Source organism: Pseudophryne corroboree, chromosome 4, assembly GCF_028390025.1.
Source record: "Pseudophryne corroboree isolate aPseCor3 chromosome 4, aPseCor3.hap2, whole genome shotgun sequence".
In the NCBI taxonomy this organism is placed as follows: Eukaryota; Metazoa; Chordata; class Amphibia; order Anura; family Myobatrachidae; genus Pseudophryne; species Pseudophryne corroboree.
Genome location: NC_086447.1, coordinates 560,025,217 through 560,047,694, shown reverse-complemented (window position 1 = coordinate 560,047,694; position 22,478 = coordinate 560,025,217). Strand labels below are relative to the sequence as shown.

Below are 22,478 nucleotides of genomic sequence, written 5' to 3'. Positions count from 1 at the left end.
CCCGTATTTTTTTAACCAGGACCAGGCGCAGAGCCCGGTGCTGGTTGTTGAAATATGGGGGAACCCCAGTCATTTTTTTTAACCCATATTTTTACAACCAGGGCCGGCTCAAAGAGCCCGAGGCTGGTTTTGCTTAGGAGGGGGGACCCCACGCATTTTTCCCCCCTACTTTTCATTTATTTAAAGATGCACAATGAAACCCTGCACGGATCTCACAGATCCGGCCAAATTTCATTGTTGTAATGTCGGCAGTGTTTTACTATTCACTCCCGTAAAACACTGCCAAAAAATACGAATGACATGGACATCGGTAAACACGAAAATGTAAAATACGGCAGCTTAGTAAATGAGGCGTAATAAATTCAAAAAGTTGCAATTTTACACATTCAATGTCATTCGTGTTTGAACTTTAACCTCATTCTGAAAATTACGAATTTTAGTAAATTTACCCCATAGACTCCAACATTTCTTATAGTTGTGATTTGCAAAGAGAAGAAATTAAGAGTTAAAAGGGTCATGTTTGATACATTTGATAAATAGGCCCCTTAGTGTGCACAACAGCAATAAGCAGGATTATTAAATATAAGCAATACATTTAGCGCAGGTCTCGTCGTGTGTACAGTCACACTGGTTACTATAACTTATACGCAGGGATAGTAGGGGCTGAGGAGATTCCCCTGTACTAGCAGCCGGGGTGGTTGTCTCTGAGGACTGGGAGTGCCCTCCCCCTATCACGGGACATGCGTGGCGGCTGCTGTGGGGAGTGAGGCACTAGTCTGGGCGCAGGGAATTTCCATTTCCTTCTTTTTCTTCACGGCTGAGTGTCTTGTGTCTCCACCGGCCATGGCAGCAGCTTCCCGAGTACAGCACCAGGCAGCGGCTCTCCTGCTCCTCTCCATTGCCCTCACAGCTCAGGCAAACACGGCGAGGCCCGACCCGACCAGCGGACCCCTGAGAGGTAAAGCGGCGCACCCACACTGGCTGCTGTAGCACGGGACAGCCTGGCGCTGAGAGGGGGGCATCAGATTCTCCCTCTGCTCGCTCTGTAACTTGTCTCTTGTCTCACCCAGTGTTTATTATTCCTGGTACATACAGGCGCCGTGTATGGGGCCTATTTACTGCCGGGCGTGCAATGTAGATACGTATTTCTACGTCAAACATGTCCGTGGATTGATGTGATTCTGAACATTTATAAGTGCTGCTGTGCTGTGTGGTAGGAGGTTTTCCCCAATAAAGATATACTCTCCATTATAATAGCTGCAGAGAGAACGTCAGCCTGGCCAGCTGTGCACAGTGAGCAGTGGGGATGGCCGCTAGGTGTGCTCAAGTTCAGAACATGGGCCTCCCCATACGTACACTGCCTCACATCATCAGTAAACTTGTTTAAAATATTATGTAAAGTAATTGTAACACTTTAAGGGGTCTATTCATGAAGAAGTGAGCCAGTGGAGAAGTTGCCCATGACAACCAATCAGCTGCTCTGTATGATTTTATAGTATGCAAATTATAAATGTTACTTCAATGCTGATTGGTTCTTCTCCGTTGGCTGAATGGTTAGTTCTAAATCCAGGTTGGGTAAGGGACCTCTGACGTCACCAGCAGGAGGAGACGTGTCACCAGGGGGAGGAGCCATGCCTCAACAGGGTACCCAAAATGTACCCTTGCGGGATCACAGGTCCTTTAGCCCACTTGTTTCTATCATCTACCCTGGCTGAATATTTAGAACAAGTTTACAGATGTTCTGTACCAGTTAAGTTATGCTAGTCCACTGGGTATTCATTTAGCAGCTTGGTTTACCTTGCAGTTCACGGGTATACACAGAATCAGTGGGTTTCTGGGCCTGAATCCTGCTTTTTATGCGGTAGAAAAAGGCTAAATGAATAGCGTTTCCTTGCACCTTAGGGATTTTAGTTGCCAACTAATGTAATACTCCCCACTAAGTGTAACAGTTTCTACAATGAAAACAAATAACTTTTTATATTGCATTGGTTCCAAAACTTACTAGAATCATGGCTCTATAGAGCAGGCATTTCCAACCTCAGTCCTCAAGGCACACTAACAGAACAGTGTTGTATTTATTTGGACCATAAGTGCCACAATAATAAACCAGGTCTGTATGTCCTTCTGTCCTTGTATGTCCTTCTGTTTATTTGTAAGCATAAATAAATCGGGTTTTTCTTTTTGCAAATATTGCTACTTCTACCTTCCTAAATACTGATCCTAAAGACAGCTTGAACGACATTTACGTTTTAAGTACAGAATTATAAGGGACTAAAGGGGATATCCAATTAGCCGCTATAATGCAATCTGCAATTTCAGCTAATGTAATCGCACCTAATACGCAAAAAAATCCGCTGTGCTCTCCTGTTTTTCAAACCTATCTTATTCCAAAATGGCAAATACAGGATTCGCGAAATAATTCTAGCTGGCAGGAGCGGTGTTAGGTATAGGAGAAAATGGGAAAATCTGCCTGTACCCCCCAAAAAGCCAAACTAATATAGGAAAACATTATAGAAGTCTATTAGTGGCCTTAAAAAAAAAAAAAAAATCATTTTTTTTTTTTGGTGTCATTAATGTTATTAAATTGGGTCAAATGGCTGTTATGCATTTTAAAAAAAATGATTGCAAATTTTTTTCAGCAAAATAAGTGCTCTCATTAAATTTGGGGTACATAAAAATGGATATAAATATATATTTGGGTCATTTTAGGGGACTTTAAAAAAAAAAAAAAAGTGGAAGCGGACAGATTACTCCCACCTGCAAGCCTAAAAACACTTGTCCCAATCATAAAGCACCCCAATATACCTGTCCCATACCTTGTACCCCAAGTTCCATCACTTTGCATTTTTTGACCCCAAAAATGTCATGTCATTAATGGCTAATTAAAAACTTTAAAGTGCAAAGTGCCACATTAGTCATTCAGGGGGGTGTCAAAGGGGTTCAGAACCAAACCCCGAATTTATTTGCTTAAAATAGGTATTTTTTGCTACTTATCGCCAGCTCTGAGCTGGTGAAGAGAAATCTGTGATAAGCCCTATGGAGACATATTGCCGATAAGTTATTGACAGTAATAGGACACCGGCGATAAGTTATCGCAAAACCGCCATATCGTTGCTGCATAACAATTTGTAGGCTGCCCGGTGATCTGCCATGACAGCATTAGATATTAACTGGAAGCTTTTAAATTACCGCTAATTGGGATCCTGGCGGTCACAATGCCGACGCCGGAATCCCGACTAGCGGTACTACCTGTGAAATGCCGCCGCCAGAATACCGGTGACATAGGCTATTCTCCGTAACACCTATAGAAGGAGAATAGAACCCGTGGCAAGCGCAGCGAGTCACCGTGCCCACAAGGGGCTTTCTAGTGCCCACCCTACTGCCGGCATTCTGGCGGCCGGGATCCAGTCCATCTGCAAATCATACTGGAAAAAAAAAATAAAAAAAAAATATAAATATATATATATATATATATATATATATATATATATATATATATATATATATATATATATATATATATATATATATATATATATATATAATTATTATTATGCCATGCAAGGCTTCACTTGCATTTCCTTTAGTGGACTGGCTGCTTGGCGATATAACTGCATTATGAATACAAATCTAACAGTTGTCAGCATTTATCCACGCAGTCCCAAATCAAGATATATCTAGATCAATAAACATATTAGATATTGGATCATATTTAATTTAAAAGATTAGGCAGACATTAATGATCTTCATTTATGGTCCAAATCTATACTCGCTTCTATGCTTGAAACATTCCTCAATGTTGTGTTGTGATCTTAAATGATTTGTTCACATTAGGAACCAATATCCCCTATTTCTCTATCGTCCTAGTGGATGCTGGGGTTCCTGAAAGGACCATGGGGAATAGCGGCTCCGCAGGAGACAGGGCACAAAAAGTAAAGCTTTAGGATCAGGTGGTGTGCACTGGCTCCTCCCCCTATGACCCTCCTCCAAGCCTCAGTTAGGTTTTTGTGCCCGGCCGAGAAGGGTGCAATCTAGGTGGCTCTCCTAAAGAGCTGCTTAGAAAAGTTTAGCTTAGGTTTTTTATTTTACAGTGAGTCCTGCTGGCAACAGGATCACTGCATCGAGGGACTTAGGGGAGAAGAAGTGAACTCACCTGCGTGCAGGATGGATTGGCTTCTTTGGCTACTGGACATTAGCTCCAGAGGGACGATCACAGGTACAGCCTGGATGGTCACCGGAGCCTCGCCGCCGGCCCCCTTGCAGATGCTGAAAAGAGAAGAAGGTCCAGAATCGGCGGCAGAAGACTCCTCAGTCTTCTTAAGGTAGCGCACAGCACTGCAGCTGTGCGCCATTGCTCTCAGCACACTTCACACGGCAGTCACTGAGGGTGCAGGGCGCTGGGGGGGGGCGCCCTGGGCAGCAATGAAAATCCTTTCTTTGGCAAAAAATACCTCACATATAGCCTCCGGGGCTATATGGAGATATTTAACCCCTGCCAGAATCCATTTTTAAGCGGGAGACGAGCCCGCCGAAAAGGGGGCGGGGCCTATCTCCTCAGCACACAGCGCCATTTCCTCACACAGTTCCGCTGGTCAGGAAGGCTCCCAGGCTCTCCCCTGCACTGCACTACAGAAACAGGGTTAAATCAAGAGAGGGGGGGCAAAATTTGGCGAAATTGTGATTTTATAAAAGCAGCTATAAGGGAGCACTTATTATAAGGCTATCCCTGTAAAATATAGCGCTTTGGTGTGTGCTGGCAAACTCTCCCTCTGTCTCCCCAAGGGGCTAGTGGGGTCCTGTCCTCTATCAGAGCATTCCCTGTGTGTGTGTGCTATATGTCGGTACGTGTGTGTCGACATGTATGAGGACGATGTTGGTGAGGAGGCGGAGCAAATTGCCTGTAATGGTGATGTCACTCTCTAGGGAGTCGACACCGGAATGGATGGCTTATTTATGGAATTACGTGATAATGTCAACACGCTGCAAGGTCGGTTGGCGACATGAGACGGCTGGCAAACAAATTAGTACCTGTCCAGGCGTCTCAAACACCGTCAGGGGCGTTAAAACGTCCTTTTACCTCAGTCGGTCGACAGACACGGACACTGATTTCAGTGTCGACGGTGAAGAAACAAACGTATTTCCCTTTAGGGCCACACGTTACTTGTTAAGGGCAATGAAGGAGGTGTTACATATTTCTGATACTACAAGTACCACAAAAGAGGGTATTATGTGGGATGTGAAAAAACTACCTGTAGTTTTTCCTGAATCAGATAAATTAAATGAAGTGTGTGATGATGCGTGGGTTCCCCCCGATAGAAAATTATTGGCGGTATACCCTTTCCCGCCAGAAGTTAGGGCGCGGTGGGAAATACCCCTTAGGGTGGATAAGGCGCTCACACGCTTATCAAAACAAGTGGCGGTACCGTCTATAGATAGGGCCGTCCTCAAGGAGCCAGCTGACAGGAGGCTGGAAAATATCATAAAAAGTATATACACACATACTGGTGTTATACTGCGACCACCGATCGCCTCAGCCTGGATGTGCAGAGCTGGGGTGGCTTGGTCGGATTCCCTGACTAAAAATATTGATACCCTTGACAGGGACAGTATTTTATTGACTATAGAGCATTTAAAGGATGCATTTCTATATATACGAGATGCACAGAGGGATATTTGCACTCTGGCATCAAGAGTAAGTGCGATGTCCATATCTGCCAGAAGATGTTTATGGACACGACAGTGGTCAGGTGATGCAGATTCCAAACGGCACAAAGGTGTATTGCCGTATAAAGGAAGAGGAGTTATTTGGGGTCGGTCCATCGGACCTGGTGGCCACGACAACTGCTGGAAAATCCACCGTTTTTACCCTAAGTCACATCTCTGCAGAAAAAGACACCGTCTTTTCAGCCTCAGTCCTTTCGTCCCTATAAGAGTCATATCTGCCCAGGGATAGAGGAAAGGGAAGAAGACTGCAGCAGGCAGCCCATTCCCAGGAACAGAAGCCTTCCACCGCTTCTGCCAAGCTCTCAGCATGACGCTGGGACCGTACAGGACCACTGGATCCTACAAGTAGTATCCCAGGGGTACAGATTGGAATGTCGAGACGTTTCCCCCTCGCAGGCTCCTGAAGTCTGCTTTACCAAGGTCTCCCTCCGACAAGGAGGCAGTATGGGAAACAATTCACAAGCTGTATTCCCAGCAGGTGATAATCAAATTACCCCTCCTACAACAAGGAAAGGGGTATTATTCCACACTATATTGTGGTACTGAAGCCAGAAGGCTAGGTGAGACCTATTCTAAATCTAAAAAATTTGAACACTTACAAAGGTTCAAATCAAGATGGAGTCACTCAGAGCAGTGATAACGAACCAAGAAGAAGGGGACTATATAGTGTCCCGGGACATCAGGGATGCTTACCTCCATGTCCCAAATTTGCCCTTCTCACTAAGGGTACTTCAGGTTCGTGGTACAGAACTGTCACTATCAGTTTCAGACGCTGCCGTTTGGATTGTCCACGGCACCCCGGGTCTTTACCAAGGTAATGGCCGAAATGATGATTCTTCTTAGAAGAAAAGGCGTCTTAATTATCCCTTACTTGGACGATCTCCTGATAAGGGCAAAGTCCAGGGAACAGTTGGAGGTCGGAGTAGCACTATCTCGGATACTGCTACAACAGCACGGGTGGATTCTAAATATTCCAAAATCGCAGCTGATCCCGACGACACGTCTGCTGTGCCTAGGGATGATTCTGGACACAGTCCAGAAAAAGGTGTTTCTCCCGGAAGAGAAAGCCAGGGAGTTATCCGAGCTAGTCAGGAACCTCCTAAAACCAGGAAAAGTGTCAGTGCATCATTGCACAAGGGTCCTGGTAAAAATGGTGGCTTCCTACGAAGCAATTCCATTCGGCAGATTTCACGCAAGAACTTTTCAGTGGGATCTGCTGGACAAATGGTCCGGATCGCATCTTCAGATGCATCAGCGGATAACCCTATATCCAAGGACAAGGGTGTCTCTCCTGTGGTGGTTACAGAGTGCTCATCTTCTAGAGGGCCGCAGATTCGGCATTCAGGATTGGATGCTGGTGACCACGGAGGCCAGCCCGAGAGGCTGGGGAGCAGTCACACAAGGAAAAAATTTCCAGGGAGTGTGATCAAGTCTGGAGACTTTTCTCCACATAAATATACTGGAGCTAAGGGTAATTTTATAATGCTCTAAGCTTAGCAAGACCTCTGCTTCAAGGTCAGCCGGTATTGATCCAGTGGGAAAAACATCACGGCAGTCGCCCACGTAAACAGACAGGGCGGCACAAGAAGCAGGAGGGCAATGGCAAAAACTGCAAGGACTTTTTCGCTGGGCGGAAAATCATGTGATAGCACTGTCAGCAGTGTTTCATTCCGGGAATGGAAACTGGGAAGCAGACTTCCTCAGCAGGCACGACCTCCACCCGGGAGAGTGGAAACTTCATCGGGAAGTTTTTCCACATGATTGTGAACCGTTGGGAAATACCAAAGGTGGACATGATGGCGTCCCGTCTGAACAAAAAACGGGACAGGTATTGCGCCAGGTCAAGAGACCCTCAGGCAATAGCTGTGGACGTTCTGGTAACACCGTGGGTGTACCAGTCGGTGTATGTGTTCCCTCCTCTGCTTCTCATACCTAAGGTACTGAGAATTATAAGACGTAGAGGAGTAAGAACTATACTCATGGCTCCGGATTGGCCAAGAAGGACTTGGTACCCGGAACTTCAAGAGATGCTCACAGAGGACTTATGGCCTCTGCCGCTAAGAAGGGACTTGCTTCAGCAAGTACCATGTCTGTTCCAAGACTTACCGCAGCTGCGTTTGACGGCATGGCGGTGGAACGCCGGATCCTAAGGGAAAAAGGCATTCCGGAAGAGGTCATTCCTACCCTGGTCAAAGCCAGGAAGGAGGTGACCGCACAACATTATCACCACATGTGGCGAAAATATGTTGCGTGGTGTGAGGCCAGGAAGGCCCCACGAAGAAATTTCAACTCGGTCGATTCCTGCATTTCCTGCAAACAGGAGTGTCTATGGGCCTCAAATTGGGGTCCATTAAGGTTCAAATTTCGGCCCTGTCGATTTTCTTCCAGAAAGAATTGGCTTCAGTTCCTGAAGTCCAGAAGTTTGTCAAGGGAGTATTGCATATACAACCCCTTTTTGTGCCTCCAGTGGCACTGTGGGATCTCAACGTAGTTCTGGGATTCCTCAAATCACATTGGTTTAAAACCAGTCAAATCTGTGGATTTGAAGCATCTCACATGAAAAGTGACCATGCTCTTGGCCCTGGCCTGGGCCAGGCGAGTGTCAAATTGGTGGTTTTTTTCTCAAAAAAGCCCATATCTGTTTGTCCATTCGGACAGGGCAGAGCTGCGGACTCGTCCCCAGTTCTCTCCCTAAGGTGGTGTCAGTGTTTCACCTGAACCAGCTTATTGTGGTGCCTTGCGCCTACTAGGGACTTGGAGGACTCCAAGTTGCTAGATGTTGTCAGGGCCCTGAAAATATAGGTTCCAGGACGGCTGGAGTCAGGAAAACTGACTTGCTGTTATCCTGTATGCACCCAACAAACTGGGTGCTCTTGCTTCTAAGCAGACTATTGCTAGTTGGATGTGTAATACAATTCAGCTTGCACATTCTGTGGCAGGCCTGCCACAGCCAAAATATGTAAATGCCCATTCCACAAGGAAGGTGGGCTCATCTTGGGCGGCTGCCCGAGGGGTCTCGGCTTTACAACTTTGCCGAGCGGCTACTTAGTCAGGGGCAAACACGTTTGTAAAATCCTACAAATTTGATACCCTGGCTAAGGAGGACCTGGAGTTCTCTCATTCGGTGCTGCAGAATCATCCGCACTCTCCCGCCCGTTTGGGAGCTTTGGTATAATCCCCATGGTCCTTTCAGGAACCCCAGCATCCACTAGGACGATAGAGAAAATAAGAATTTACTTACCGATAATTCTATTTCTCGGAGTCCGTAGTGGATGCTGGGCGCCCATCCCAAGTGCGGATTATCTGCAATACTTGTACATAGTTACAATAATCGGGTTATTATTGTTGTGAGCCATCTTTTCAGAGGCTCCGCTGTTATCATACTGTTAACTGGGTTCAGATCACAGGTTGTACAGTGTGATTGGTGTGGCTGGTATGAGTCTTACCCGGGATTCAAAATCCTTCCTTATTGTGTACGCTCGTCCGGGCACAGTATCCTAACTGAGGCTTGGAGGAGGGTCATAGGGGGAGGAGCCAGTGCACACCACCTGATCCTAAAGCTTTACTTTTTGTGCCCTGTCTCCTGCGGAGCCGCTATTCCCCATGGTCCTTTCAGGAACCCCAGCATCCACTACGGACTCCGAGAAATAGAATTATCGGTAAGTAAATTCTTATTTTCTGTTGTGCTAGTTATATTTATACTTGCACTGGTAAGGGTGAGCATTGGCAGCTGTTTGGTTAAAGACTTTTTGTCCATCTTGTATCATTTTAAAGGAGAACTTATGTTGAAATAACTTCCTCCCATCAGTCTCCCTTGATGACAATGATTCTTTATGCTGTCACTTGGAAACTGTTTGAATGTGAGTTCTTTAAATTCTATGTATACACGGAAATAGTCATTTTTGCAGACTTGTTTTTAGTGTTTCCTATAAGTCCTAACATTAGTTTACAATAATGACATAGCTGCTTTGTCATGAATGTTTTTCTGCATCATACACTTGAAGGCAAGACTTGTATAGTATTTGAATCTCACAGTTACATTGATATCCTGATGTCAAGTCCAACACGTTAACCACGGTAACATATGACTTATACTTTATGCAATAGAGAATCACAGTTTTATATCCCATACTGTAGTCCATTGGAAGATATATTATTTAGTATGCAAAGGTAGAAATATAATTTGGGATTATTTTTTTGTACTTATCATTTTTTGAGCTTTTCCCTTTCACCTCAGCTTGTTACCTGGGGAGTTGGAAATCCCTGTGATAACTATAGGGGACGTTTACTATTTATACATATTTTAGTGGTTTTGAAACACAGGCAATTTTGCCCACATTATTTAGAGGGTGAAAGCTCACACTGCCAGAGATGTGTGATGTTTTTAAAGCCCTTAAATCACATGGGTAAACCGGGAGGCAGTCAATTTACCGGCTGTCGGGATCCCAACACCCGGTGAAATACCGGCAGTCGGAATCCTCACTTGGGTGGTGGTCCACGCCGGTATCCCAGTGTTGGTCTGCTGACCGCCGCTATCCCGACAGCTGGGATATCATACTGATCCACATAGTAGAATTGCATGTAGAGCATATGCCTTAACATCAGGTTGGGTGTGTGTTTGTGTGTATATATGTGTGTGTGTATATATATATATATATATATATATATATATATATATATATATATATATATATATATATATATATATATATATACACGCGCTCTCACGGCATGAAGAAATCGGACAAAACGTCCAAGAGTCAATGTTATTCACCAAACATTTTCGTCAGGACAGATACACATACAAAGAACCAACTTGCCTATATACCCCTGCTCGCCTCTCTATGGTGCCGCACACCCATGTCATCCCGCTCATCTAATAATGTCATCATGGGTGGACGAAGGACAGTGTCACGGAGGGGGACCGGAGCACCTTAAACAGATACAAAACCATGAAATAAAACATATAGAAAAAAACACAATTCCTGCTTGCTAGAACTCAATCAAGTGTATGCATTGTAGCTTTCAGTTTAAATCAAACCTTGTTGTTATAATGCAACTTTAAATCATACTGTAGTCCCATACTGTAGTCCATTGTAACTCATTTGGTTTCACCACCTGCAACCATATGATCGCAGGAGATAGTTTTTGCCATCCATAAACGGGAAAAAGTTTTTAAAATTCGCCATCTGTTAACCTGTACCAATAGATTCGTAGTATATTTGCTCAGTTGTCCCTGCGGTTTACATTCTGTGGGGAAGACTGAATGCACATTTAAAGAGAGGACATAGGTCTTCAATTCGGGACAAAGTGAGCAACCCATTGCCCGACACTCTGTGGATGCTCATCATCTATTATCTTCTTTAAGATATCGGATAACTGTCAACCCCCTTCTCAGGAGAGGCGGTGATCGTGGCCTTTTATTACTAAAAGCGGAATCCAAGTGGATTTTTCTTTTGGACACCGTGTCTCCCAGAGCGGTAAATGAACATTTGGGCCTGGCTTGTTTTTTTATGACATGCATAGATGTAAGAGCTGAGTAATTAAGTGATCTTTTTGAATTTTATCTAATGTATATTTCTCTTACGGCCTAGAGGATGCTGGGGACTCCGTAAGGACCATGGGGTATAGACAGGCTCCGCAGGAGACATGGGCACCTAAAAGAACTTTTCCTATGGGTGTGCACTGGCTCCTCCCTCTATGCCCCTCCTCCAGACCTCAGTTAGATTCTGTGCCCAGAGGAGAAGGGTACACTGCAGAGAGCTCTCCTGAGTTTTCTGTGGAAAAATAATTTTGGTAGGTTTTTTATTTTCAGGGAGTCCTGTTGGCAACAGGCTCCCTGCATCGTGGGACTGAGGGGAGAGAAGCAGACCTACTTAACTGATAGGCTCTGCTTCTTAGGCTACTGGACACCATTAGCTCCAGAGGGAGTCGGAACACAGGTCTCACCCTGGGGTTCGTCCCGGAGCCGCGCCGCCGTCCTCCTCACAGATGCCGGAAGATAGAAGCCGGGTGAGTATGAAAAACAAGAAGACATCTTAGGCGGCAGAAGACTTCAGATCTTCATGAGGTTACCGCTGCGCGCCATTGCTCCCATACACAACACACAGACAGCACTGATGGGTGCAGGGCGCAGGGGGGGGCGCCCTGGACAGCAATAAACCTCGTTTTTGGGCAATAAGGTGCTATTAGGCTGCGGAGGCAGCAAATAGATAATCCCCTGCCATTTTTGTGAAAATTGAAGAGGGACTGAAGCCCGCCGCTGGGGGGGCGGAGCTTGATCCCTCAGCACTAACCAGCGCCAGAGCTGCATGAGAAACGCTGGCTCCCCGGACTCTCCCCTGCTGAACGCTTCAGAGGTTGGAAAAAAGAAAGGGGGGGCACATTGGCGCGCAGTGAGTGGGAAATTGGAGATATATATATATATATAATATAAAAGCGCTATCTGGTTTTTCCAGTGTCATTTGGGCGCTGGGTGTGTGCTGGCAACTCTCTCTCTGTCTCTCCTAAGGGCCTGGTTGGGGCTTTGTCCCCTTATAGGTATATCCCTGTGTGTGTGTGTGGGGGGGGGGGGGGGTCGGTACGTGCGTGTCGACATGTCTGAAGCGGAAGGCTTCTCCAAGGAGGAGGTAGAGCAGATGAGTGGTGTGTCCCCGTCGGTAGTGCCGACTTAGGAATGGATGGACATGTGGCATATGTTGAATGCAAGTGTGACATCTTTACATAAGAGGCTAGATGAGGCTGAATTCGGGGAGGCGTCAGGGGGTCAATCCTCGGATTGGACCGACTCGCAGGGCCCGTCGGGGTCTCAAAAGCGTCCCTTGGCAAAAATTGTGGACACAACTACTGACACGGACTCTGATTCCAGTGTCGACTATGATGAAGCTAAATTGCACCCTAAGGTGACAAAGAGCATTCAGTGTATGATTATAGCAATAAGAGATGTGTTGCATATTGCTGATGAACCCTCTGTTCCTGACACGAGGGTACACATGTTTAAGGGAAAGAAACAGATTATAAATTTTCCCACATCTCATGAACTTAATGAGTTTTTTGAAAAAGCTTGGGAGACTCCGGATAAGAGACCGCAGATTCCCAAAAAAATTAATATGGCATACCCCTTCCCTACACAGGACAGGGTACGTTGGGAATCCTCTCCCACTGTGGACAAGGCCTGTCAAAGAAAGTGACGCTACCGTCTCCAGACACAGCGGCCCTCAAGGATCCTGCGGATCGCAGGCAAGAGACTACTTTAAAGTCTATTTATTCACATACTGGAGCTTTGCTAAGACCGACAATTGCGTCGGCATGGGTATGTAGCGCAATTTCAGCCTGGACAGATAACCTGTCGGCTGACCTTGATACCATGGATAGAGTTACTGTTTTGTTAATTCTAGCCCATATCAAAGACGCAGTCTTGTATATGAGAGACGCTCAAAGGGACATTGGATTACTGGCTTCCAGAGCCAATGCCATGGCTATTTCAGCGAGAAAATCCTTATGGACCTGCCAGTGGATGGGTGATGCGGATTCGAAAAAGCATATGGAGGTTCTACCCTATAGGGGAGACGTGTTGTTTGGGGATGGGCTAGCGAACCTGGTTTCCACAGCTACCGCAGGTAAATCTAACTTTTTACCATTTATTCCCCAACAGCAGAAGAAAACTCCAACATATCAGATGCAGTCCTTTCGGTCACAAAAGTCCAGAAGAGGTCGGGGATCCTCCTTCCTTGCCAGAGGTAAGGGTAGAGGGAAATGAACACCTGCTTCGGCTGGTGCCCAGGAACAGAAGTCCTCCCCGGCTTCTAAAACCCACTGCATGACGCTGAATCAGCTCAGACTTGAATCCTTGGGCGTTGGAAATAGTTTCCCAAGGCTACAAACTGGAATTCGAAGAGGTGCCCCACGCCGATTTTTCAAGTCGGCCTTACCAGCTTCTACCCCAGACAGGGATGTAGTGTTAGCTGCAATTCAAACGCTGTGTCAACAGCAAGTAATTATCAGGGTTCCCTTGAACCAGCAGGGAAGAGGGTACTATTCAACCCTCTTTGTGGTCCCGAAACCGGATGGTTCGGTCAGACCTATTTTGAATCTAAAATCCCTAAACCTGTACATGAAAAGATGAAAAGATTCAAATTCAAGATGGAATCGCTCAGGGTGATAATAGCCAGCATGGAGGAGGGGGAGTTTATGGTGTCACTGGACATAAAGGATGCTTACCTTCATGTCCCCATATATCCTTCCCATCAGGAGTACCTGAGATTCGCTGTACAGGATTGTCATTACCAATTTCAGACGTTGCCGTTTGGGCTTTCCACGGCCCCAAGGATTTTCACCAAGATAATGGCGGAAATGATGGTGGTCCTGCGCAAGCATGGAGTCGCAATTATCCCATACTTGGACGATCTCCTGATAAAGGCGAGATCAAGAGAGCAATTGCTGAGCAATGTGACACTCTCTCTGAGAGTGCTCCAGCAACATGGTTGGATTCTAAATCTACCGAAGTCACAGTTGATTCCGACAACTCGACTAACGTTCCTAGGTATGATACTGGATACGGAACAAAAGAAGGTTTTTCTCCCGTTGGAAAAAGCCCAGGACATCCAGAACATGGTCAGAGACCTGCTAAAGCCAAAAAGAGTGTCAGTTCATCAATGCACTCGTGTTCTGGGGAAAATGGTGGCAGCCTACGAGGCCATCCCCTTCGGCAGGTTCCATGCAAGGACGTTTCAATGGGACCTTCTGGACAAATGGTCCGGGTCCCATCTACATTTACATTGGAAAATAACACTGTCCCCCGGGACCAGGGTGTCTCTTCTATGGTGGCTGCAAAGTGCTCACCTTCTGGAGGGTCGCAGGTTTGGAATTCAGGACTGGATCCTGGTAACCACGGATGCGAGCCTCTGAGGATGAGGAGCAGTCACCCAAGGAAGAAATTTTCAGGGACTGTGGTCAGACCAGGAGTCCTGTCTACACATCAACGTGTTGGAGCTAAGAGCCATATACAACGGCCTTCGACAAGCGGAGAGTCTTCTTCGCAACCTACCGGTTCTGATTCAATCAGACAATGTCACAGCAGTGGCTCATGTGAACCGCCAAGGCGGGACAAGAAGCAGAGCCGCGATGGCGGAAGCAACCAGGATTCTTCGCTGGGCGGAAAATCACGTAAGCGCTCTGTCAGCTGTCTTCATTCCGGGAGTGGACAACTGGGAAGCAGACTTCCTCAGCAGACACGATCTCCATCTAGGAGAGTGGGGACTTCATCAAGAAGTCTTTGCAGTGATAATGGGTCTTTGGGGAGTTCCTCAAATAGACATGATGGCGTCACGCCTCAACAAGAAGCTTCGGAGGTATTGTGCCAGGTCCCGGGACCCTCAGGCAGTAGCAGTAGACGCCCTGGTAACGCCATGGGTGTTCCAATCGGTCTACGTGTTTCCTCCTCTTTCTCTCATCACAAAGGTGTTGAGGATCATAAGGCGAAAAAGAGTACAGACAATACTCATTGTTCCAGACTGGCCTCGAAGGGCCTGGTACTCAGATTTTCAGGAGATGCTCACAGGAGATCCCTGGCCTCTTCCTCTAAGGGAGGACCTGTTGCAGCAGGGTCCTTGCGTGTTCCAAGACTTACCGCGGTTACGTTGGACGGCATGGCGGTTGAACGCCGGATCCTAGCTGAGTAGGGGATTCCGGAGGAGGTCATCCCTACTCTAATAAAGGCTAGAAAGGAGGTGACGGTAAAACATTATCACCGTATCTGGCGAAAATATGTGTCTTGGTGTGAAACCAAGAACGCCCCTACGGAAGATTTTCATTTGGGTCGTTTTCTCCACTTCCTACAGACAGGAGTGGATATGGGCCTGAAATTAGGCTCTGTTAAGGTACAGATTTCGGCCCTCTCGATATTCTTTCAGAAGGAATTGGCTTCTCTTCCAGAAGTCCAGACTTTTGTAAAGGGAGTGCTACACATCCAGCCTCCTTTTGTGCCTCCAGTGGCACCGTGGGACCTGAACGTGGTGTTGCAGTTCCTAAAATCACACTGGTTTGAACCACTTAACAAGGTTGAGTTTAAATTTCTTACCAAGGTGGTCATGTTGTTGGCCTTAGCATCTGCAAGGCGAGTGTCAGAATTGGCGGCCTTGTCTCACAAGAGCCCCTACTTGATTTTTCATGTTAATAGAGCGGAATTGAGGACACGCCCTCAATTTTTGCCTAAGGTGGTTTCTTTATTCCATTTGAACCAACCCATTGTGGTACCTGTGGCTACGAGTGACTTGGAGGATTCCAGGTCCCTGGATGTAGTCAGGGCCTTGAGGATTTATGTAGCCAGGACGGCTAGAATTAGGAAAACAGAGGCTCTGTTTGCCCTGTATGCTGCCAACAAGAATGGCGCACCTGCTTCAAAGCAGACTATTGCTCGCTGGATCTGTAACACGATTCAGCAGGCTCATTCTACGGCTGGATTGCCGTTACCGCATTCAGTTAAGGCCCATTCCACTAGGAAGGTGGGCTCTTCTTGGGCGGCTGCCCGGGGCATCTCGGCATTACAGCTTTGCCGAGCAGCAACTTGGTCGGGGTCAAACACTTTTGCTAAATTCTACAAGTTTGATACCCTGGCTGATGAGGACCTAGCATTTGCTCATTCGGTGCTGCAGAGTCATACGCACTCTCCCACCCGATTGGGAGCTTTGGTATAAACCCCATGGTCCTTACGGAGTCCCCAGCATCCTCTAGGACGTAAGAGAAATAAGATTTTAAACCTACCGGTAAATCTATTTCTCCTAGTCCGTAGAGGATGCTGGGCGCCCGTCCCAGTGCGGAAACTCTGCAAGACTTGTATATAGTTGTTGTTTACCTAAGGGTTATGTTACAGTTGGAATCGGTCTTGGATCGCTACTGTTGTTTGTTCATACTGTTAACTGGTTATGTATGTTCCGGGTTACATGGTATGATTGGTGTGGGCTGGTAGGAATCTTGCCCTTGGATTTATAAAATCCTGCCCTCGTATTGTCCATCTCCTCTGGGCACAGTTCTCTAACTGAGGTCTGGAGGAGGGGCATAGAGGGAGGAGCCAGTGCACACCCATAGGAAAAGTTCTTTTAGGTACCCATGTCTCCTGCGGAGCCCGTCTATACCCCATGGTCCTTACGGAGTCCCCAGCATCCTCTACGGACTAGGAGAAATAGATTTACCGGTAGGTTTAAAATCTTATTTTTGAGTTCTTGTTACAACATTTTTTATAACCCTGAACAAGCTCACTTGTGATTTAATGTTGCATTATAAAAACAAGGTTTGATTTAAACTGAAAGCTACAATGTATACACTTGTTTGAGTTCTAGCAAGCAGAAAATAAGAATTTACTCACTGGTAATTCTATTTCTCGTAGTCTGTAGTGGATGCTGGGTACTCCGTAAGGACCATGGGGTATAGACGGGCTCCGCAGGAGACTGGGCACTCTTAAAAGAAAGATTAGGTACTATGGGGCAGATGTATTAACCTGGAGAAGGCATAAGGAAGTGATAAACCAGTGATATGTGCAAGGTGATAAAGGCACCAGCCAATCAGCTCCCATATGTAAATTAATAGTTAGGATCTGATTGGCTGGTGCCTTTATCACCTTGCACATGTCACTGTTTTATCACTTCCTTATGCCTTCTCCAGGTTAATACATCTGCCCCTATATCTGGTGTGCACTGGCTCCTCCCTCTATGCCCCTCCTCCAGACCTCAGTTAGGGAAACTGTGCCCGGAAGAACTGACATTACTAGGAAAGGATTTGGAATCCAGGGTAAGACTCATACCAGCCACACCAATCACACTGTACAACTCGTGATCACTATACCCAGTTAACAGTATGAACAATAACTGAGCCTCTCTCAACAGATGGCTCATACAATAACCCTTTAGTTAAGCAATAACTATATACATGTATTGCAGAGAGTCCGCACTTGGGACGGGCTCCCAGCATCCACTACGGACTACGAGAAATAGAATTACCGGTGAGTAAATTCTTATTTTCTCTGACATCCTAGTGGATGCTGGGTACTCCGTAAGGACCATGGGGATTATACCAAAGCTCCCAAACGGGCGGGAGAGTGCGGATGACTCTGCAGCACCGAATGAGCAAACTCAAGGTCCTTCTCAGCCAGGGTATCAAACTTGTAGAATTTTGCAAAAGTGTTTGAACCCGACCAAGTAGCAGCTCGGCAAAGTTGTAAAGCGAGACCCCTCGGGCAGCCGCCCAAGAAGAGCCCACCTTCCTTGTGGAATGGGCTTTTACTGATTTAGGATGCGGCAGTCCAGCCGCAGAATGTGCAAGCTGAATGGTGCTACAGATCCAGCGAGCAATAGTCTGCTTTGAAGCAGGAGCACCCAGCTTGTTGGGCGCATGCAGGATAAATAGCGAGTTAGTTTTTCTGACTCTAGCCGTCCTGGAAACATAAAGTTTCAGGGCCCGGACTACGTCCAGCAACTTGGAATCCTCCAAGTCCCTAGTAGCCGCAGGCACCACAATAGGTTTTGTTCAAATGAAACGATGATACCACCTTAGGGAGAAATTGGGGACGAGTCCTCCATTCTGCCCTTTCCATATGGAAGATCTGAGATGGGCTTTTACATGACAAAGCCGCCAATTCTGACACACACCTAGTCCAAGCTAAGGCCAAAAGCATGACCACTTTCCACGTGAGATATTTTAGCTCCACGGTCTTAAGTGGCTCAAACCAGTGGGATTTTAGGAATCCAACACACGTTAAGATCCCAAGGTGCCACTGGAGGCACAAAAGGGGCTGAATATGCAGCACCCCTGTAACAACGTCCGAACTTCAGGCAGTGAAGCCAGTTCTTTTTGAGAGAAAAAAGGATAGGGACGAAATCTTGGCCTTTATGGATCCTAATTTTAGGCCCATAGTCACTCCTGACTGTAGGAAGTGCAGGAATCGACCCCCCTGGAATTCCTCTGTAGGGGCCTTCCCGGCCACACACCAAGCAACCTATTTTCGCCATATACAGTGAAAAAGTCTTGCTGTCACGTCTTTCCTAGCCTTTATCAGCGTAGGAATAACTGCATCCGGAATGCCCTTTTCCGCTAGGATCCGGCGTTCAACCGCCATGCCGTCCAACGCAGCCGCGGTAAGTCTTGGATCAGACAGGGTCCCTGTTGCAACATGTCCTGACTGAGAGGCAGAGGCCATGGGTCCTCTGAGAGCATTTCTTGCAGTTCCGGGTACCGAGTCCTTCTTGGCCAATCCGGAGCAAAGAATATTGTTCACACTCCTCCGTTTATTACAATTCTCAGCCCTTGGGTCTGAGAGGAAGATGAGGGAATATATAGACCGACTGGAACACCCATGGTGTTACTAGTGCGACCACAGCTATCGCCTGAGAGTCCCTTGACCCAGCGTAAAACCTTTTTTATCTTTTTATTGAGGTGGGACGCCATGTAGTCCACCTGAGGCAGTTTCCATCAATTTGCAAAACTGCGTGAAGACTTCCTGATGAAGTCACCACTTTCCCGGGTGGAGGTCGTGTCCACTCCCGGAATGAACACTGCTGACAGTGCGCTTACTTGATTCTCCGCCCAGCGAAGAATTCTGGTGGCTTCTACCCTCGCCACCCTGCTCCTTGTGCCGCCCTGGCGGTTTACATGAGCCCCTGCGGTCTGACTGGATCAGAACCGGTTGGTCGCGAAGCAGGAACTCCGCTTGACTTAGGGCGTTGTATATGGTGATGTGAAGCCAAGTCTGTTGGCTTGACCACAAACCTTGGAATTTTCTTCCCTGTGTAACTGCCCCCCACCCTCGGAGGCTTGCATCCGTGGTCACCAGGACCCAGTCCTGAATGCCGAATCTGCGGCCCTCGAGAAGGTGAGCACTCCGCAGCCACCACAGGAGAGACATCCTGGCCCTGGGGGATAGGGTGATTAACCGATGCATCTGAAGATGTGATCCGGACCACTTGTCCAGTAAGTTCCATTGTCCTTGCATGGAACCAGCCGAAGGGGATGGCCTCGTATGATGCTATCATCCTTCCCAGGACTCGAGTGCAGTGATGCACTGACACCTGTTTTGGTTTTCTTTTTTTTTTTAAACACATTTTATTGAGTGGATCATGAAATAGGTACAATGATAACATAACAGAGCACCCGAACATTTTGGGTGCTTAAAATACAAATGTAGGTACAGTAAATTGTTGCTACAACAGCATGGATCCTTTTTTTTTTGTTTTTGTGTTTTCCCGTGTTTAGAGATTCAAGTTAGAGCATAAAAAGTGGGAAACTCTCGGCAACGGAGTGGCCTTCCGTCAAGAGAGTCAGCAAAGGAAATGAAAAAAAGAGAGTGCTCGGAGAGCGATCAGAAGGGGACAGAAAAGCATAGGAGGCTGGGCACCTCCGGTTGAAGAAAAGAGGGGGGGGGGGGGAGTAGAGAGAGGGCAAAGAGGTGGAGGGGTAGCCTTCGGGGGCAAGAGGTGGATAGGACCTTGGCATGCCGTGTCAGATTATGAATGGGGAGGAAGCCTGTTGTAGGTTTAGCCATGGGGACCATACTTTATCGAATTGCTTCGCAGTATTGCGAATAACTGCGGTCATGTATTCCATTTTGTGGACATACCATATCCGAGAAATTATCCCCTGTATTGGTGAGGGGGTCGGGCTCTTCCAGTCTGTGGCAATTTGGCATGTCATTGCCGAGACTATATGTCGGAATAGTTTGTTTTGATGTCTGTTGAGGGTAGGAAGAGTCATGGGGAGCAAAAAGTATTGGGGGTCGGAGGGGATGGAGGTGTCGAATAAACGCGAAAGCATGGTGATGAGTTCACCCCATATTGTGTAGATTTTAGGGCAGGCCCACCATATGTGTAAGAATGAACCGATGTCCGTACAGCCCCTCCAGCATCTATCTGGAGTATCGGGGAACATAGTATGTAGACGGGACGGGACATAGTACCATCGGTAGAGTAATTTATAAATATTTTCTTTAATTCTTACACATATGGAGCTGGAAGCCGCATTGTCCCATATATCTACCCAGTCCTCATTGTCTATAGTGAATCCCAATTCCTTTTCCCATGCCACTTCATGAGGGGCCCGGGATGTTGTGGGGAGGTCGTCCAGGAGGGTGTAGATGTCTGATATGAGGCCTTTAGTGTTGGTGCGTTTCCAGCTAATGTGTTCAAAGGGGGATAAATGTCTGTGGAGAAGGGTGGTGGTGATGGTGGAGTGGAAATGTCTAATTTGTAGATAGCGGAAGAAGTCCGATGAGGGGATTACTGTTCCTTCACGGATATCTGCGAATTGTGGGAACGTAGCTGTGGAGGTGATATCATTAACATAGAAAATACCACTCATGCGCCAAGATGTGTGCGTGGCTCTGCTCATACCTGGTGGGAAGGCTGGGTTGTTAAATAACGGAATTAGCGGGGATGGGTATGGGGCCAAACTGAACCGTCTATTTGTCAGGTCCCATGTTGCCAGGGAGCGACTTACTACAGGGTGCAATAGGGCCGCACGGGGACGCTGGTTCCGGTGAAGCCACAGTAGGGAGGATAGTGTAGCTAGGCCCGTCTCCTCCGCCTCTATCCCCACCCAGACCTTCCGCGTCCCGCCTTCGTTGCACCATTGTGCACATTGAGCGAGTTGCGCGGCATAAAAGTATTTCTTAAAATCCGGGATACCCAGACCGCCGCCTCTGGAGGGGCGTTGAAGCAGTTTAAGTCTGACTCGAGGGCGTTTGTGATTCCAAATAAAGAGGGAAGATTGGCGTTGTAGGGTCTTGAAGACGTAGGTAGGGACGTAGATCGGGAGGGTCTGAAATAAGTACAGGAGTCGGGGGAGCACGCTCATCTTGACAGAGTTAATTCTGCCTATCCATGATATAAAATAACTGGACCAGTCCACCAAGTCCTCCTTAATTGTCTGTAATAAACGGGGATAATTTGCTTGGAAAAGTTGGTGGTGATGGTGGGTCAAGTACACACCAAGGTATTTAATTTTCTTGGTTTGCCAGTTACAGGGGAGAATAGTTTGAAGTTCTTGTTTGAGAGCTGCCGGGATATAAAAGTTAAGGACCTCTGTTTTGCTCACGTTTATTTTATAACCTGAGAGCTGTGAGTATGAGCTAATCTCAGATAAAAGCGCGGGGAGAGATTGGGCTGGGTCAGTGAGGGAGATCAGGACGTCGTCGGCATATAGCGCTATCTTGTGTTCAGATAGGCCTGTGGATATTCCATGGATAGCACTGTTATTCCGGATCCTTGCTGCTAGGGGCTCCATGACTAGGGCAAAGATTAAAGGGGAGAGGGGGCATCCCTGCCTGGTACCATTGGTGATCCCGAAACTGGAGGAGGAGACACCGTTAACCATAACCTGGGCCGACGGAGAGTGGTAGAGTGCTTTAATTCCCTCTAGAAAGTTTCCGGAGAATCCCATTTTGTCAAGGACTGCAAAGGCAAAAGACCACGATATGCGGTCGAAGGCCTTCTCCGCGTCAAGAGCCAAAATGAGAGAGGGAGGTTTCCGTTTTTGGATTGAGTATATTAGATCTATTGCCCTTCTAGTGTTGTCGGACGCCTGGCGTCCAGGAATGAAGCCGACCTGATCCGGGTGGACCAGGCCGGGCATCAGGGGACCCAGACGGTTAGCTAGTATTTTCGCGTATATTTTCAAGTCAACATTCAATAATGAGATTGGTCTGTAATTTAAGCAGCTAGTCGGATCTTTGTCAGGCTTTGGTATTACCACTATATCGGCCCGAGTCGTCT

At 47.0% G+C, this 22,478-nt stretch overlaps 1 protein-coding gene across 2 annotated transcripts in view; it reads left to right on the top strand.

The window, feature by feature from the left end:
- The first annotated feature begins 668 nt into the window (after positions 1 to 668).
- The window catches only part of IFNGR1 (interferon gamma receptor 1), a 170,459-nt gene continuing 148,649 nt past the window's right edge, over positions 669 to 22,478 (top strand). The window contains exon 1 of one of the 2 annotated variants that reach the window (XM_063917413.1): positions 669 to 958. In XM_063917413.1, coding sequence (XP_063773483.1) covers positions 844 to 958 — 115 coding nt within the window. In that variant the 5' untranslated portion in view covers positions 669 to 843. The remainder of the gene's footprint in view (positions 959 to 22,478) is intronic. The other variant, XM_063917412.1, reaches the window with a different exon arrangement.